This window comes from Amphibalanus amphitrite, unplaced genomic scaffold, assembly GCF_019059575.1.
Source record: "Amphibalanus amphitrite isolate SeventyFive unplaced genomic scaffold, NRLGWU_Aamphi_draft 000115F_arrow, whole genome shotgun sequence".
NCBI lineage: Eukaryota > Metazoa > Arthropoda > Thecostraca > Balanomorpha > Balanidae > Amphibalanus > Amphibalanus amphitrite.
Window position 1 is genome coordinate 761342 of NW_024881610.1, and position 15785 is coordinate 777126.

The 15785-nt window shown below is 48.2% G+C and overlaps 2 protein-coding genes across 2 annotated transcripts in view; both read right to left on the minus strand.

Moving 5' to 3' along the window:
• LOC122381168 (serine/arginine-rich splicing factor 7-like) overlaps positions 1-15785 on the minus strand; it is an 86712-nt gene that overhangs the window by 65750 nt on the left and 5177 nt on the right. The window lies entirely within an intron of this gene.
• On the minus strand, positions 744-5010 carry LOC122381171. Its single transcript, XM_043365034.1, has 3 exons — positions 4679-5010; positions 1575-1719; positions 744-1236 (listed from the first exon to the last, which is right to left on the minus strand). The coding sequence occupies exons 1-3, from the start codon at positions 4788-4790 to the stop codon at positions 1044-1046; spliced, it is 450 nt and encodes a 149-aa protein (XP_043220969.1). The 5' UTR covers positions 4791-5010; the 3' UTR covers positions 744-1043.

Below are 15785 nucleotides of genomic sequence, written 5' to 3' on the forward strand. Positions count from 1 at the left end.
TGGTCCCAGAAATAGCTGAAAGTGGCACCCCCGACCTATAATTTAAGCCAGATCTTGTAACATCCAAAATGGCCTTAACCTGACCTTCATCTGAGGTCATCACCTAAAGTTGGCCACACCCATAATAAGAAGTGTATCATTTGAACCATGACAAACACCAAGGTGCCAAAATCACGGTTCTGTGAATTGTGACATTTTTTTGCAAAGATTTTCAACTATACCGAACCTATACCTTGGAGCACTTGACCTGTACTCAGAGATCACCGGCTGAACTCAACTAAATCGGGTAGCAGTTGTTACGCATCATAGCGACGCACACGCTCCTTTTACGCGGGGCTCTTCTATATGTTCAATTAAGTACGAAACGGCAAGTGTGTATGTGTGTGGGAGGTGGGGGGGGGGGGAGGGGGAAGGGGACTGTCTAAACACCGGCCCTCAGCTGCGCCCTATGTAGAAAACTGATAGGTCCGGTGAGGGTCAAGTCGAAAGGGGATGATCAGACGCCTATTCCTTGTGCAGTTTTAAACATCTATGTATGATGAAGAAGGCCACAATCAGTGATAAGGTTCGTAGTGTGGGGACCTGGTTTTATAGAAGATTGCGAAACCAATCGCGTGAAGCGCAGACAACCGAGCCTTAGAATATTTACGCATTTGGTCCCATATTGAAGCAGATCTCTGCAATACTTCACTTAAAAATGTAACAAGGAAAGCAGCAACGGCCACTCTAAGAAAAACTTGCTTATTTTTATTTATTTAAATGCATCCAGAATGGCGCGTGATCGTATGCATATTCACATGTATCTGTTTACCAACTACAGAGTAGACCTTCATTCAAAGCCTCACTTATACTGAGGCAAGAAAATCAATTTTCGGAGCATAACATTTATGTCAGCTAAACGCATGTCACATCATAACTCTCACTCATACACATCGCGTGTTGCTTTATACATTCAACTTCTATTTTACAACACTTTTACTTTGGCTTTGCAGGAAGCGGGTTGAAAATGACGCATCGATAGGCCTCATTCAGATGCTTTGGATCTAGCTTTCGATCTTCTTGTAGGGATACATGTGCTTGGGCAGCGGCATCATCCTTCCCTTCACATAGTGTCTGCAGGCGAGACTGGGACAGCAGAAGGGAAACGCCTTGTTCCGGTTGCCCCAGGCGTGGTGGCAGAAGTAGTTCTCCCGCCTCATCATGTCGAAATCCACGTTCTTTGTGATCACCGGACACCTGCAGAGGGTGAAACAATGGATGTAAGTCAATTTACACAAATGTAGGCTTCTTTTTATTTTACGGCAAAGTCTGCTCAGATAAAACTCGCTGATGGCATGACTGTTACATAATAACAGCACAAATGCGGTGAACAAAGCATGCGTATTCCTATCCATGCCTGCAGTTATTTTGTACGCGTAAACACATAAGTCGCATCAGCTTAATCACCCCGTCCATTCACTTTTGAACTAGCCATTATCATTTCCACGGTCATGCCATTGTGGTGTGTGTAGGCAGTTAGGCATATCAACCTGTGTGAAAAAGTACTCAAATTGTGCCCACCGCTATGAACTCACGAGTATCGTTCGACGTGTAGGACGCCGTTGATGTTGACGCACGTGTTGAGCTTGCAGTCCGAGTAGGCAGAAGACCACAGGTCACCCTCGTTGTAGTACTTGTTGGTCTGTGTGTCGTGGCACTGGCTCATGTTGCTGGAATATGCTGGAAACAACAAAATAAACACAATTTACTCTATGGGCAGATTTTACACGAGCGGTACGTTCTGCTTCTTTTCTGTTAGTTTGTCGGTGTTATTTAGGTTCCACGGATGTTTTACACGATAGCTATTTTTTACATTTACATTCTCATGTAAGCATGGATTACTATATCTAAGCATGTATTAACCCATTTACGCCCTTCGTTGCGTTTTCGCAACTCAAGCAAGCGTCGACGTGATCGAAGCTTGAGAAGTGTGTAAAAGAGACTAACCGATGAGACAAGTTTCAGCGTGTGTAGCATGGTTGTGCGCATGATACTACGCAGTTACAAGTCTGTGCGGCCGGTAAGTTACTGCCTAGAGCTCCCAGAGGGAAGTCGAAGGTTTTGTGAGTGATGACGTCACGAAAACCAAGATAAGTAGGCTAAGTGCTTAATAATATCGTAATGAAACTTGTGTAAACATATTCTGCAGAGTCCCTACAATAGCGTAGATATGCATTTTGTTAAGAAATAATGCTACAAAAAGGGTTTGTGACTATTTTCAAATATGACTACGGTCGCGTTGCGGGAACGCGACGAAGGGCACATCGGAAAGACAGCGGTGTTGCGAAAACGCAACGATGGGCACATTGGCAGGGTAGCGGAAGTATGAATATCAACAGTAGACTTCACTCGTGATACGCTGTGGGTTCTCTCTTTCTCTCTCCCATCTTCCTCCCTCTCCTCCTCGTTCCCCAATTCTCTCCCCCCTCTCTCTCTCTCTCTTTCTCTCTCTCTTTCTTTCTCTCTCTCTCTCTCTCTCTCTCTCTCTCTCTCTCTCTCTCTCTCTCTCTCTCTCTCTCTCTCTCTCTCTCTCTCTCTCTCTCTCTCTCTCTCTCTCTCTCTCTCTCTCTCTCTCATTTTGTAGCCATGAGGCTGTAGCGGCGGAACATCTTCAATTAAGGGGGGGGAGCACTGCTGACTTTTGGTCTCATTCTTTCCATTTCCATTTCCATGCAACGCCTATCGGGATAATGTTAAAATGGCAAAATCAAGGGGGGCACGGTGCCCCGGTGCCCCCTCCCCCCGCTCCGCCGCCTATGCCATGAGGGACGTATATAGGTATGTTTAGTGCAAGGTGCGTTCGCACGTAAAATGTTGCGACACATTTCATATTTGCTGGCTCAAACAGCCACAAACACTCCTTTCTTTTTCTCTCGCAGATTTTCGGCCTCGGGCTGTTCGTTCACTAAGCAATGTGTTCCCATGCATCTGAAAATCGCATGGTATAGGAAAAGGACCCATGCATCAAACGGTCGGCGATGCTAACGGAGCTGAGAGATAATTAGGTCCTTTGGAAATTGGATCTACTTTGTACATTGTGCATAAATAATGAATAACGGGGATGTATTCTGGTATCAGGCGACAGATAGGCATCGCCATTCTCGGGATAGAATCTGCTGACTACCAGCATTTACGTTAGAAAAGATAACTGAGGGTCGGCAAATAGTGGGATAGGCCCCCTCTGAGGGTAGCTGAGCCCTTCGGCAGGGGCAATGAGGGCGGACCCATGGTAAAATAATAATTTTTAGGATTCATAACTCGCATAGATTCATAAGCTGCTTGATGTGGAGTATACGCCTGTTTTCTTACTTTGATAGGCTTTTTATCTAATCAGACCATTTTTAGAGCTAGCAGGATTATTGGAATTAGGGGAGACATTTGTCTGACCGGACACGGTCAATTGTAGACTGGAGACTGAGCCCAGCCAGTGGGCAGCCGCCACCCATGACCCACCCCCTTCCCCCCTCCCAAGCACTCACTGCACCCGGCTACAGGCGCGCTCCTATGTGAGCTGCCCGATTGCGATATACGTTGCCGGTCCAGCCCGGAACAGGGGGATGAGGCGTGGAGGAGGATTCAACTATCCTGAAGATGGAAAGGACGGATTGACGTCGAATCACCATTCTGTCCTGGCATTGTCTCGAGAAAGAGGTTACACGTGAAGGTCGCTGAGAGTGGGGCCATGAAAATTTTGGATTAGGTGTAAACATGATAAACTGGGAGTCGATTTGTTGTGATGCGCTACGCCTTACGCGGGTAATTTGTTAGAGCCGGATCGGTCCTTTTTTCTTTTTGCTGAGAGTGGGTACGACTAACTTGCAATGGAATTTAACTTTACTCCTAGGAGGGTTGTTAAAAATGATTGCGGATATACGCGCATACGAGAGGCACTGGTTTACTCCCAATCCTCCGTTTAATTGTATTCAGTGTGCACTGTGCAGGGTCTGATAGGTGGAGGTAATGGATCTGTCTAGCTTCCAAAAAGAAAGCATCACCCTGGATACGTGTCGACCACAACTTTAAATGAACAGCAATGGACAACGTAAATGGTTGATAATGACCGTGTTGCCATCTCCCCGTTCGCGAATCATGAAGTTATGCTTCCTCACTGAGGCTCTTAGGCGGGTTATAGAGCATGACGGATGTGGGTTCCGCATTTTCAAGCAATAGTTGTCAACAGTTGATTGATGTTTTGTCAAAACATATTAGCATATACGGCAGTTCAGTGTACTTTATGTCCGTCTGATGTGCCCGTCGTTGCGTTTTCGCAACGCTGATGGCGCCCGGTGTGCCCTTCGTTGCGATTTCGCAACGCATGTTTTTTACGTTTTTCTCGAGAAACTTTTGCTGCAGGCAAAAATTATTTTCGATTCCATACAAGGCCGTGGTAGGAGCATAACATATTTTGATTTCGTCGATTTTCATGATGGTCAATATTCCTGGGCATAAATGGGTTAAATGTGACGGTTCTGGTACAATTTGTTTAAAACTACCTAAATCTATCAATTGATTTTTATACTCAGAGACAGCAAAATACTTCAAGTAAATCAATGAAATGAAATATACGTGTATCAACTGACATTGTACAAATAATGTCAGAACAATGTCACAACACAACACAAACATTGGGAGGACTCACGTGCGGGCAGGCGGATATACAGCGCTCCTCTGGAGACCCTCGTTAGGTCCATCGGCTCGTCAGCCGCGGCCGCCTGATGCACCGTGAGCGTGAGCAGCAAATAGAACAGCATGGTATCAAATCCACAGTACCAAGGTGTGCACAATGGCCTCTCTGGTTGGGTTATGATTGCAGTGGCGCTGAATCGTCTTATATACCATCACACTGTGCACTGTTTTTAGGTGGCGGTTGGGATTTGCGGGGACATTTTGGGATGAGAGGATTATCCATGCTTCTGGAGAGTGGACTTTAATCTGCTCCCCGCGTCGCGAACCTGTCCCCAAAAATGAGCAGTTGTGTCAAAACAATGACAGTGACCACTGCGACTGTTCTCTGTTATAAGTATTGGCATTCCATGGTTAGAGAAAACGAAGAAAACCGAACAAACTTTTTTAGAAGATAAACAACGTACTACGCTGTTATTTTCCACTCAAATGCGTATAGACGTGGGCTCGTCATTGGTAGCAGCATTGGTGAAGCCAGAAAGGAGGCCGGGACGGTGCAAAAAGGGGGGGAATGGGGCATAGTCCCGAAGAGGCTTTTCAGTATCCAAAATACCCGTTAATATCGCTTTGTAAAGGTTCTGGTGTGCAGGTAAACATCCTTTTTTGATTAACGCTGCTAAGCATTTTTCTTCTTCTTTAAAACGAAAGCGCTAACATTTTATCGATTTTGGACGTAGCGGGATGTGTTAATTCGCCCTAAATAGTCCGCCATGTGAGTGGAAAATCATGTTTCTAAAAGGAGATAATTGGTAAGAGCTCGAGCTAAGCTTGCGACTTGTAATCTTCAGCTGTAATTTGTAGATTTTAGAACTAAATTTAGATTGGTGTGGAATTGGAGTGTTTTATAGTTCAATGGTTCAATGAGAAGTGATTTAATATTCCTGTAAGTATATCATATTATAAGAGAATAATTCACATCAAGCTAATAATGGAATACCTACCCAGTGACCCACTTTATTGTGTATAGGGGGTATGCCGCACTAATGGTATGCACGCTTAAAAATATATGGTAAACGTATGTATCCTGCGGGAAGGGAGCCTATAAGTGCTTCGTATCGTATTTCTAAATCAAAGGTATTTGTGAGCCAGGCTAGATCACAAAAGGTGCAAAAATTCAAAAGCAAATCTAATCATGTGATTGGACAATTATGGTCAGTCATACTCCGCGCCGGGACGATGCTCGGCGCCAACCGCGCCGGGGCCGGGTGTGGTTGACCCCCCCCCCCCCCCACACACACACCTAACTCGGCTCATGGGCCACGCAGCCACAACACGGAACAGGCGGCATTCAAAAGAGCGTCAAATATCATGAATATAATTAGTCATTTTTTGTCCTCATTTCTTTAGGTCGGGTCAAAGATCAGGTCAATGGAGGTCATCGAAGATTAAAGTTTGTCTATTTCATTTTTTTTTTTGACAAAACGGCGCATAGTTCGGGAGCAAATTTGACTATGACCTCGGATTTAACCCAAGAACAACGGTTTAGTCTTCAGAGAGCAAAAACTATTAACCCTCGCCGGCCGAGGGGGGGGGGGGGCGGGTGCCGCCGCCCCATAGGTTTTTTTTTCGCGATAGCTCCGAACACGTTGGCGATAGAGAGCTGAAACTTGACATACCTGGCCTTTGATTCAAGCCGGATCTTTTGACACCAACCGTATTTTCGGGTCAGGTCAGGTCACTGACCTATGACGTCATAAGTGAACCTCTGCACGGTCTTCAGATGTCGCAACTTCGCAACGCCCTCACTGCCAGAGGAGATGTCACAGGGAAATGAAACTTGCAGCATCTAGTATTCATTATGAGTCTCACAGCTTGTATATCTCGGATTTTTCCTAAAGGTCATATGAGGTCAGGTCATTTTCGTGACCTACCTCACCATTATAAGTCAATGGGGAAAATGAAATTTGCTATTCTGGCGCCCGGAACGATCTCCAACTATCTCAAGCACACAGAATCGTGATTTGATCCACTCCTTGCGAGGTCACTTTTGCAATGTTGACCTTGCGTGACGTCATTTATGACGTCATCAAGGTCATATTAGTCTTTTGTCAATAACTCCCGATCAATTAACCCTCGCCGGACCTATTGGTTTTCTACATACGCGCCGACCGAGGGGGGGGGGCGGGTACGACCCCCCTCGCCGTTTCGCTCCTGGTAGAGCTAGCGCGTTGCGGAAAAAACGAGCGTGTGCGCCGTTACGAGACGCAGAGATTGGTACCCGATTTTAAGGTCCTAGGTCAACTGGTGACCTTTGAGGTCAGGTCAAGTGCCCCAAGGTACGGTTCAGTTTTTGGTGAATAACTTCGCAAAAAAACGGCCGCAGAGCCGCGATTTTGGCAGCATCGTGTTTGCCTCGCTCAGGCGCGTCGATTGATATACTTTTTGTTCGGGTCAGGTCAACTTGGGGTGTTGACCTCAGGTCAAGGTCAGGTCAGCACCCTCAGGTCACGAAGCTGGTCAAAAGAGGTCATGTGGCATATCATTCAATTCGGCAGGTCTTCCTGAGGCTATTGGTGGCTTTCCCAACTCGCTAGCTCAATGTGATCAAGAGTTATTGACGAAAAACTAATATGACCTTGATGACGTCATAAATGACGTCACGAAAGGTCAACATTGCAAAAGTGACGCATCCAACCTTGCAAGGAGTGCATCAAAAGACGATTCTGTGTGCTCACTGGCGGATCCAGACTTGCGTTTTGGGGGGGGGGGGGGGCCAACTCCTGCAAGTAACCAAACCTAGGGTACCCCCAAATCCTGTTTTCTCATCGGATTTAGGCCACTTATTTTTTCGTCACAGCCCTGAAACGATATTTTTTTAAACTAAAAATAAAAAAAATATAGAAATGGTAGCCCACCCAACCCGAGCCTAAATACTACTTTGAAAACACTTCAAATTGCTTTTGTCGACCAATTAGCCCGCTCCGGGTCGGTGTGTGGCGCAGCCTTCGCGGGCTGGGAGGTGTCGGTTGGACCCCCTGCCGTTCGGCCCCTGATTAAGCTAGAGCTCGCGGAAAAAAAAAAACAGGCGTGTTGCCCGTGAGTGACGAGACGAAGCCGATGATACCCGATTTTAAGGTCCTTGGTCATTGGTTGACCTTCCAGGGCGGTGTTTCACGGTCGTGCTGACAGCCGCTGACAGCGCATTCTGCGAGCTAAGGTCAGCCTTCGGTAGTGTTGTGGGTATAAGCTTGTTGATGTCTCCATTGAAACCAAAAGTGCCATCAGCGCTGGCAGCGGCTGGCAGCGTGCCGTGAAACACCGCCCAGGTCAGGTCACAGACCCAAAAGACGGGAAAATCAGGACCTGTCAGAACCTCCTAAAGTAAGGCTGTAATACGTTTTTTTGTGCTGATCACAAATTTCATGTTAGTTTGGATCATAGATAATGTCTTCATGCGTTTAGGCCATGTCGGGGCAGGTCAGGTCAGATCAACCAGTAGGGGTACTTATGGGCGTCCGTATAGCAGGTGTCCACTACCACTGGCAGCTACGTAACATGATACGAAGGCATCAAAACTACTTCGTAAATTTTCAAATGGCTGCAAAATGCTAAATTCAAAATCAGCTAAACGAAACTATCCTAGAAACATGTTAAACTCGGAAAAGTGCACCGAGGTCATCAAAGGTCAATGACCTGACTTGACCGTAAGGTGACATTGGCATCCGCCCTAATGCGTGGGAGCAACATCATATCACATGTTTGAGCGTTTTAAACCACGAAAAGACTATAAAAGCGCGGATAATGTGAGCCGACATACGCCGAATCGCTATTCCGGCCAAACATGGCCTCCAACATGGCCAAACAGTCTCGAGAAATAGGCCACAAGTCAAAGTTCACTTGGGTCAGGGTCATGAAATTTTCAGAATTTGTCACCATGAGGGTACTAAAGTTTCGTCGCGATCGGCTTCATGATACCTTACACGATAACTTCACACGTCGATCGAGAGTTAAAGCATGGATGAAGGAGAACCTGGGGATGAAGGTTCTTTCATCCATGGTTAAAGTGTGCAATAAGAACTTCTTGGGTGAAGACAAGACCAACACTTTTATCAAGCTCACAGATTTTTAATGATACGGTATTTTCTCTACCTACTACGCCCTTCTCACATTCATTTTTCTTAAGTGTTTTTGGGGACAAAAAATATATGTTGTTCCCCTTTCAGGCTTGGGGGCATGACCCCGTGGCCCCCCTGGATCCGCTAGGCCGAAACTAACTAGGTCGTTTTCAAACGGTCTGATATTTCAGGTCATAGTTTGCAAACGGCCGGTGTTTTCAGGTAGTTTCATATGGCCTGACTGGGCCAGGCCGTTTGCAAACGGACCGAATTTTCATACGGCCTGTAACATATATTCAGATTTCGACATCTGTCGTAGCATCAAATGCTGATGTGGCGCACTCAAAAGCCGGAATTGGTCCTTGGATGCCGTAAGGACCCTTTAAAGAAATAAGTGACCCGACTGACCCTTAGAGATTGGCCTGAGCTGTGACCGAAATAAGTCTTTTACCGTTTCGCAGGAAGGGACAAAAAGGTCCCTCATATGCTTCTTGTGCAATTACGAAACAAAACAATTTTTATCAACGAAAACTCAGTGAGTTTTCCTAAAAAAATTATTGCGCATATTTCGTGAATGAAAAGTTGCGGGTCATGTCAGGTCAGGCTGCCACAGCAAGTTTGTTAACTTGACAGCTCAATCGATATTTATGCAATAAGACCTTCTCGGGTGACGATAAGACATGACGACACTTTATGAAGGAAGCTAGTAAAGTAAACCCGGTAGTTTCTCCATAGGCGCGGGAACCGGGGGGAGGGGGCAGTGGTGGCAGCTTGCCCCCCCCCCCCCCAACTCTGGGGCCGTGCGGGCGGTGCCCCCACAACTTTCAGACAGAATACCGCTCCTTTTTGCAAATGTTTTCTTTTTTTGTTGAAAAAGCCAAGGGATGAAAAATAAGCGGCCTAAAACCGGCGAGAAAACTATATTTGGGGGATCCTAGGTTGATCTCTATCATGGTGTGACCCCCCCCCCCCCCCCCCCCGTCTAAAAGTAGTTCCCGCGCCCCTGGGTTTCTCTACGCTATTGAATCACGCTGCTGATTCTAGTAAGTATCTACTACACAACCTTCTCACATTAATTTTTCTTCGAGCGTTTTGGGGGGCTAAAAGATATGTTGGCCCCCTCTTTCAGGCTTTTTGGGCCCATGGCTCCGGTGGCCCCCTTGAATCCGCCAGTGGGGGCGGTGCCCCCACAACTTTCAGACAGAATACCGCTTCTTTTTGCAAATGTTTTCTTTTTTTTGTTGAAAAAGCCAAGGGATGAAAAATAAGCGGCCTAAAACCGGCGAGAAAACTATATTTGGGGGATCCTAGGTTGATCTCTATCATGGTGTGATGACCTCCCCCCCCCCGTCTAAAAGTAGTTCCCGCGCCCCTGGGTTTCTCTACGCTATTGAATCACGCTGCTGATTCTAGTAAGTATCTACTACACAACCTTCTCACATTAATTTTTCTTCGAGCGTTTTGGGGGGCTAAAAGATATGTTGGCCCCCTCTTTCAGGCTTTTGGGGGGCCATGGCCCCGGTGGCCCCCCTGGATCCGCCAGTGGGGGCGGTGCCCCCACAACTTTCAGACGGATTACCGTCCTTTTTTGCAACTGTTTTTTTTTTTTGTTGAAAAAGCCAAGGGATGAAAAATAAGTGGCCTAAAACCGGTGAGAAAACTAGATTTGGGGGGACCCTAGGTTGATCTCTATTATGGTGTGCTCCCCCAGTCTGAAAGTAGTTCCCGCGCCCCTGACTTTCTCTACGCTATTGAATCACGCTGCTGATTCTAGTAGGTATTTACTACGCAACCTTCTCACATTAATTTTTCTCCAAGCGTTTTGGGGGGGGGGCCAAAAGATATGTTGGCCCCCCCTTTCAGGCTTTTGGGGGGGGGCCATGGCCCCGGTGGCCCCCCCCCCTGGATCCGCCAGTGTGTGTGCTTGAGATAGTTGGAGATCGTTCCCGGCGCCAGAATAGCAGTTTTCATTTTTTCCCATTGACTTATAATGGTGAGGTCAGGAAAATGACCTGACCTCATATGACCTTTAGAAAAAAATCCGAGATATACAAGTTGTGAGACTCATAATGGATACTAGATCCTGCAAGTTTCATTTCCCTGTGACATCTCCTCTGGCAGTGAGGGCGTTGCGAAGTTGCGACATCTGAAGACCGTGCAGAGGTTCACTTATGACGTCATAGGCAGTGGCGTATCCAAGGGGGGACCCTGGGGGTCCTAGGATCCCCCTGGAGCAAAAATTTTTTTTTTTTACTCGAAAAAAAAATTGAAAACACTTTGAGGGCCCTTTTCACCACTTACATTTTTTTTTTACATAATGAAAAGTAACAATTACATTTTTAGGGACCCTTTTAGGACTATCAGAGGATCCCTTTAGGCCAACGAGGGACCTTGTAGAGTAAATTAAGGGCCCTTTACAACAAACAGGACCTTCTCAGGCACACAGAGGGCCCTCTCAGACACACAGAGGGCCCTCTCAGGCACTCAAAGGGCCCTCTCAGGCACTCAGAGGGCCCTCTCATGCTTTCAGAGGGCTCTCTCAGGCACTCAGACTTCAAAGGGCCCTCTCAGGTACTCAGAGGGCCCTCTCAGGCTCTCAGAGGGCCCTCTCAAGCACTCAGAGGGCCCTCTCAGGCCCGAGGGCCCTCTCAGACATCTCGAAGAGGTCGAAAAGAGCCCTTTGAGCTCAAAGAGGACCCTCTGAGATAAAAAAGGCCCTCGGAGGCAACAGAGGGCCCTACAATGCAACAATAGAGCCCCCTGTGCCCTGTGGTCACCAAAGGGCCCTCTGAGGCGAATAGGGGGTCGTTTTAGGCAAACAGAGGGCCCTTTGAGGCAAACAGAGAGCCCTCTGAAGGGGCGAATAAAGGGACCCTCTGAGACGAACGGGGGCCAAAGCCCAGAGGGCCCTCTCAGGCACTCAGAGGGCTCTCTCAGACACTCAGAGGGCCCTCTCAGGCACTCAGAGGGCCCTCTCAAGCACTCAGAGGGCCCTCTCAGGCACTCAGAGGGCCCTCTCAGGCACTCAGCGGGCCCTCTCAGGTACTCAGAGGGCCCTCTCAGGCACTCAGAGGGCCCTCTCAGGCACTCAGAGGGCCCTCTCAAGCACTCAGAGGGCCCTTTCAGGCCCCGAGGGCCCTCTCAGACATCTCGAATAGGTCGAAAAGAGCCCTCTGAGGTCAAAAAGGGTCAATTTCAGGCCACAAGGTACCCTATGAGGCCACCAGACGGCCCTCTTAGATCAAAGATGGTCCCTGGAGGTCACCAGAGGGCCCTCTGAGGTGAACAAAGGGCCCTCACAGCCACCTCAAAGAGGGCCCTCTGAGATCGAAGAGATCAAAGAGATCAAAGAGGGCCCTCTAAGGCGAATGGAGGGCCTTCAAAGGCCACAAAGTGCCCTCTCAGGCCACTGGAGGGCCTTCTGAGGTGATATGATGCTATGTCAGACCACCATGAGTCCTATGAGGTCATCAGGCCCTCTGAGATCAAAGAGGGTCCTTGGAAGTCATCGGAGGACCCCTTGAGGCCCCTTGAGGCGAACAAAGGCCAGATGGCCCCCTTAGACACCACAAAGAAGTAAAAAAGATCCCTCTGAGTTCAAAGACAGCTCTCTGAGATGTAATAGGGCCATTTGAGGCCTCTGAGGGCCCTCTGATGCCACAGAGAGGCGCCCGCTGATACCAAAATAGGGTCCTCTGAAGTCTGAAGCCACCAGAGGGCCCTCTGAGGCGAATAGCGGGTCCTCACATCCACTTCAAAGAGGGCCCTCTGAAAATCAACTGGCCCTCGGAGTCAGTGTCCCAAAATTGTATTTTGGCTTGGGTGTCAGAGGGGGAAATAGGTCACCCAAAAGGGGGATAAGAGTGGACAATTGTCAGTCACAGGGCAGCCGGAGCCCTCTGAGAAGGTCACTTGAGCCTACACCAGAGGGCCCTCTGAGGTGATATGAAGGCTATGTCAGGCCACTATGGGCTCTATGAGGTCAGCAGGCACTCTCTGAGGTAAAGACTGGCCCTCTGAGGGGAACAGAGGGCCCTTTAGGACAATCAGAGGACTTTTTAGGCCAACTAGGGGCCTTAAGAGGTCAACAAAGGGCCCTTTGGGACTCAAACAGGGCCTCTCAGGCCACCAGGGGCCTCATGTATTAGACAAACATACGGCCATCTGAAGTAAAAGAGGACCTTTTGAGGTAAACAAGGGCCCCTGGAGAGAAAACAAAGGGCCCTTTCAGGTACCCAGAAGGTCCATGGAGGTCACTAGAGTGCCCTTTGAGGCCAGTGATGGTCTGCAGAGGCCATCAGAGGGTCCCTCTGAGGGTAACAGAGGGTCCTTAAGACGACCAGAGGCCCCCCTTGAAAATGCAGGTGTCACAAGGCCCGGTTTGCATCAAAGGTCAGGTAGCTATGCCCAGTTTTGGCTCTCTGTTGCCGACGTGTTCCGAGCTGTCGCAAAAAAAAACGATGTGGTGGCACCCACCCTCCCACTCGGCCGGCCAGGGTCCTTCTAACCAGGGATGCGGAGCCGTGGAAATTTCAGACGTCTCCGGCTCCAGCTCTGGAGAAAAAATCTGATTCGGCTGCGGCTCCGGCTCCGAGTAAAATGGTCCGGCTCCGGCGGCTCCGGCTCCAATACTCAGTACATCCTCTATACAATTAAATACGGGTGGAAGAGAAAAGATGAAGGATTGGTTCACGTTGCTTCTGTATTTGCATAACAAGGCTATTTTGAATACCACATGTTTTACTGCCTTGTACATACTGTCAAACCGAACTATGTAGGTCAATAATTTTTTCCTCTTCAAAAAAGCAGCCGGAGTCGCCGCCTTTTTGGACGGCTCCGGCTCCAGCTCCGGCTCCACACCCCTGCTTCTAACTCGGCTTCTGAGCCACGTACCAGCACGCCAAAGGCAGCGTTCGAAAGGACGCAAACAATAATGACGAAATTACTCTGGTCACTTTTTAGATCAGGTCAAAGGTCAGTTCACATAGGTCATCCAAGGCTAAATTTCGCCAATTTTCTGGTCCAATTTCGACAATTTTCAACAAGCCACCGCATCACTCGGAAATGAATGCCGTGCCGGGGAAAAGCGTACTTAATAGCTCTTTTAACCCGCGCCGGGCCGGTGCTCTGAGATTCCGCGACGGGCCGGAAGGGGGTGTGTCTGAACACCCCCCCCCCCCCCATTCTAATTCGGCTCCTGGGCCACGTAGCGACACGCGAAAAGCGGCAATCGAAAGAACGTCCAAATAAGGACGAAAACACTAAGGTCATTTTTTGGGTCAGGTCAAAGGTCAGGTCACCAGGGGTCACCAAAGGTAAAATGCTGTCTATATTTCAACATTTTGGAAACTGCCAACGACTATCTCGGGAACCGATAGAGCTACAGCGCCAGAGAAAAGGGTAGGTATTCAATAGCCCTTTTACAGACATTTCTGATTAATGTTCTCAGATTTGACCTCAGGTCAACGGTTTAGCCTCCAGGCTCCAGAGGGCAAAAACTCCAAAAATAGCCGTTTTTACGAACAGCGTTTTTTCGGCAAAGCGTTTTTCGAAAAACTTTTGACTCAAAAGAGTCATGACATTAATTTTGCCAGCATCGTGTTCCTCTCGTCGAGACGCGTCGAATGAACTATAATTGGACCTTGAAAGGTCAACTTGAAATTTTGACCTCAGGTCAAGGTCATGACCTGACCGGAAAAGGTCATGCTGCATATCAGTCGATCCGCAACGTCGAGTCGAACACATCTAAGGCGTTTTCAGCGCTCTAGCACGCCTCTATCAGAAGTTATTGGCGAAAAACTGTTAGACTCTGTTCGTGACCTGAGATGACCTCGGGGACATAACGAGGGGTTACAGTTGCCATTTTCCGATTCAGTGTGCCAATTTTACTTACATCTCGATGTTAGAGAGTGTCTAGAATAGCGTTCGTGCAAAACAGACGCTTTTCAATTTTCTCCCATTGACTGATAGGTACCTAATGGAGAGGCCGCGATATTGACCTGACCTTAGGTCACCGATATCAAAATTCCGAGATAAACATTTTATAGATAATGTTGCTCTTATCAATCGCTGAAAGTTTCAAGGCAATCGATCAATCGGTGTAGCTATGACGAGCATTCTTATTTTTTCTGAGGTGAGGTCACTTGGCGTGACCTGGTGACCTGACCTAAGGCGACCTGGGTCTGAAATTTTCACAACATGTGCGGAAATAATGCACAAACAGGTGTGCCAAAAACGGCGGCGCTTTAGCGAAAAACCGCAGGGGGTGTTCAAACACCCCCCGGCCCGGCGCGGGTTAACATGACCCGTTTCGCCGTCCTCAGGACATTCAAATCCTTCTCCTCCATGCCGCAACCCATGATCCAGGCTGGACCTGGGCGGGCAACTTTATACCATGCGGGCGGCTCCCATTGGAGCGCACTGCAGCTCCAAAGGAAGCACACTCGTAACCGGGTGCAGTGAGCACTTGGGGGGCTGGTCGGCCTGTCCTGTTGGACAGGCTCAGCCCCGGTGACTCACCAAGGTGCCCGCCCATGGACCAATGTCTCCCTCAATTCCTATCATCCTTCTGGCGCTGAAATGGTCTGGTCAGACCGAAAGGGCATAGCCCAACAAAACAAACAAAACTCTTTTGACACTCTTTCTGTAATTTGTGCTTAGATTTGACCTAGGGTCAACGCTCCAGCCTGGGGCTGGGCCCAACCCAAGGCGGGGCTAAACTGTGCTCAGATTTGACATAGGCCTGTTAATTGTACACCTTTTATCTCGGAACATGTTTATGTTTCTACAGCTCTGTAGGGCTGACAGCTCTTCCTGCGAAACCTTTTTTGGGTCGAAAATGGCAGAACATGACGTCATTTGCGGCCAACCTATCATAGCCTCTGGAAAAAAATTGGTCACAATGTGTAAAATGGATGCCCGTATCTGAAAGTTTGGTGGGGATATCTGCAGTCATTTAGGAGATAGCTACGGAAGAGGACAGGGGGCCGTTTCGCCCCCCCCCACGGG